The sequence below is a fragment of the Alligator sinensis genome, unplaced genomic scaffold (assembly GCF_000455745.1).
Source record: "Alligator sinensis unplaced genomic scaffold, ASM45574v1 scaffold1221_1, whole genome shotgun sequence".
In the NCBI taxonomy this organism is placed as follows: Eukaryota; Metazoa; Chordata; order Crocodylia; family Alligatoridae; genus Alligator; species Alligator sinensis.
This window is the reverse complement of record NW_005843695.1, coordinates 2,195-5,252: the sequence shown is the minus strand read 5'-3', so window position 1 is coordinate 5,252 and position 3,058 is coordinate 2,195. Positions and strand designations below refer to the sequence as shown.

Genomic DNA, 3,058 nt, shown 5'->3' with positions numbered 1-3,058 from the left:
CGCGCTTCTTTCAGCGCCATTTTCTGCTAGCAGCATCATGCGGCTGGCATTGTTAATGAACGCTGCTCCGGAGCCCTTTGCTGTCCGCTCCAGCGACTCCTTACCAGCCGTATGCATCTGCACCTCCAAGTTCGCATACTCCCTTAGTAGGCCCGTTACTGCACGGAACAGCACATTTATCATCTTTCCCTTCTTCCATTTAATTAGACCCCACTTTGGCTTGTGACGGCCCTCAGTTTCTAAATTCTCCCGTAGCTGAACGAGGAGCTCATGGCCCCGCGATTCAGGCACCAAATCCGGACAGTTGAACCAGTCCGCGGGGGTGGGTTCCCCCCCCTCCTTTAAGTATCGGGTGCATTGAGCGAACTCCTGAGCGGGGGTCAGCTTTTCTGCCTTCCAGGGAAGAAATCTTGATGCTTTAAGAAAATGACATAAGAGAAAAATCATGGTCATGGTGGTTGAATGGAGGAGCAGAGACTTTCCCAAATCTGCTCTGACCACAACAACAAACCCAGCTCCTCCAATTTCTGTTATTAGCCTGTGTAGCTCCTTTTGTCTGTGACTGCAGCATGGATGATACAGAAGAGTCATTTCCTTACTTAAGAGTGTCTCGGACAGCCAGAGCCGACTCGAGTTGCGTTAGAAATTGGTCGTACGTTAGGGCGGGCTGGGGAATGGAGAGGCAGACACAACTTATCGGTTGCAAAAAACTTTACTCACGCCGCTTGCAATCACGACGCAGGTGGTCCGGTCGTCTGAACAACCACACGAGTTGTTCCAGCTGGCGGGGCCCAAGCCAGTTAATCCGTCCGCAATTCAAAGCCGGGGGGAAAAGTGTACGTCTGGGATTGCGCTCGGCGATGGGAAGAAAGATCGATAGGTGATCAGTCTATCGATCAGCTAGCCGCAAGTCAGATCTCTTTAGAGGCACTCTGCAGCGTGCTCAAAGTTCTTCGACTTGGGCGGAAGTTGCGCGGAATTTTAAACGGCCAGCGAGCCAATTACTAGCCGCCACGTGTGAATAATTTAGCACTGGCCAATAGCGGGACACAAATTTGCATTCGAATAGCGGGAGCTCTTTGCACCGTGCATTTCTGTACTGCAAGGAAGAAATGCACCCTGCAAAGAAGGCTGCAAATTGGCGGGAACTCTCTTGCACCGAGGTTCCTCTGTGCAGCAAAAACCCTCGTTGTGCAAGAGGCTCTCATGTGGCAAGAAAATCCCACTGTGCCGAGGCACCAAAAATCACTGGGTTGTGATAAAGAGGAGTCCACGGTAGTAACTGCTGAGTCTGCCATTGGAAAATAGGGAAATAATGGAAAACCCCATCCCAGATGTAGTGCTGATGACTGTGGGTGGAGGAAGACTGTGTACTGAATGGCAAGCTTAGAGAGCCCTGAATGATGACAGGAGGGCAGGGAGTCAGCACCAGAAAGAGGAAGATTAGAGAAAATTTCCCCTCTTTATATATGAGCATGATCATGGGAACGCACATGACTGTGCCCTCCACCAACCCACCCTCACTACTCCAGTGCCTTCCAGTTGCTCCATCTGTCCACTCTGATTTCTCCACACCAGGCCTGTTCAGCTGGTGGTTTGTATATTGTTCAGTTGAGGTTCTTTCTAACATTTAAAGCTTTGATTTTTATGCAGCCATGCAAAAATTTTAACTTAGTATTGAAAGTTGTCAAAAATATTCTCTAAGAGATTTTTTCTCTAGGTTTGAACAATAAAAGCTTCATCTGAGTCAGTTCCTGTTGTACTCAGTAAGGTAAAAGTAGGGCACTCATGTTAATGAAAACTGGAGGGAGAAATGAAGAAACTGGCAACCACAGACACCTATTCAAGCACCTGAAAATTATAACTGAGCAACTTATCCCTTCACTAGGTTCCTTCCCACCACTTAGCTACTTCCTTTTCCCAGGTTCTCCACTTTTACCACCACTTTGAGAAGTCTACGGACCCCAGAGCGATGGAGATGGTGAAACCCCCAAATAGTCATTCTGGTTACAAAAGGTTTTGACTCCTTCCATCTTGGTAAAAATATTCTCATGTCCCAAACGGTTAATTAGTCCTAATGTATCACTGTAAAAAGGAGACATTGATCCATGATGATTTTTCAGTACCTGGATGGCTCATGATTCTTCTCTGAAAGCAAATGGAAATAGGAATGAAAACTCGTCCTAGCAAAGGTTGCAGCAAAAGGACTTTTGGATGAAGACTGAAGTAATGCTTGATAGCAATGGGAAAACTCTTAAAGACCAAACAAAGCCATTGTCCCTTTCTGCCTTTGCTTCTATCCAGACACCATATATCAAAGTGGTGCTAAGCCACAATGTCCTGTTTGACTTCTCACCAAGTTTTAGTGACGAAACAGCATTTTACCTCATCCTCCTAGATGAGGAATTGTCTGACAAATTCCTACTTGGGTCACCAACCAGTTGGATTAGTCTAATCCACTATATCAGAGCTGACAATGAACTCTCTTGAGTAGTACACAATGTCGTCGCCACTCTCTTTTCATTGCTCAGGCTATTATGAGCACATAAGACATGCTCAGGTCCCTATTCCAATTCACAGTTGGCTTCCAATGGCAGTTTAGGATTTAGGCCTTAATCAAACATCAACTACATTAATGGCAATATTTCAGTTGTGAGGGACCGCAACAGCTGGTGAGCACAAATCCCAGGAATAAATTGATGACAGCTGTGGGCAGAAGCAATGTGGCTGAGGTAATGTTGCTCTAAAACAAAGTTTAGAAATGAACTTAGAGCCTTGGTCATCCCTAGAAAGGTCTATAAAACCTTGCTGCCCAGAAAGTCTTTTCAGTACAGCAGGACCTGAACTTGGAGTGCTGACGCCTCCTCCTCAAAAGAAACAAGGAACAACATTGTGTCTTATTTCAGGGGCGGTTTTACCCATAGAAGAGACAGAACTAGGTACTCTATGAAGTCCATAAGTGTCATCACTGTTTAGCATTTACGCATAAGGAGCAGACAGTCAGCCGAGGGGCAGGATAACAGCAGGAGATGGAGAGAGATGAGAACATGGATATATT

The 3,058-nt window shown here is 46.1% G+C and overlaps 1 protein-coding gene across 1 annotated transcript in view; it reads right to left on the bottom strand.

The window, feature by feature from the left end:
- LOC112548898 (butyrophilin subfamily 1 member A1-like) overlaps positions 1-3,058 on the bottom strand; it is an 11,119-nt gene that overhangs the window by 5,881 nt on the left and 2,180 nt on the right. Inside the window, exon 4 of the mRNA XM_025195674.1 lies at positions 2,127-2,148. Coding sequence (XP_025051459.1) covers positions 2,127-2,148 — 22 coding nt within the window. The remainder of the gene's footprint in view (positions 1-2,126; positions 2,149-3,058) is intronic.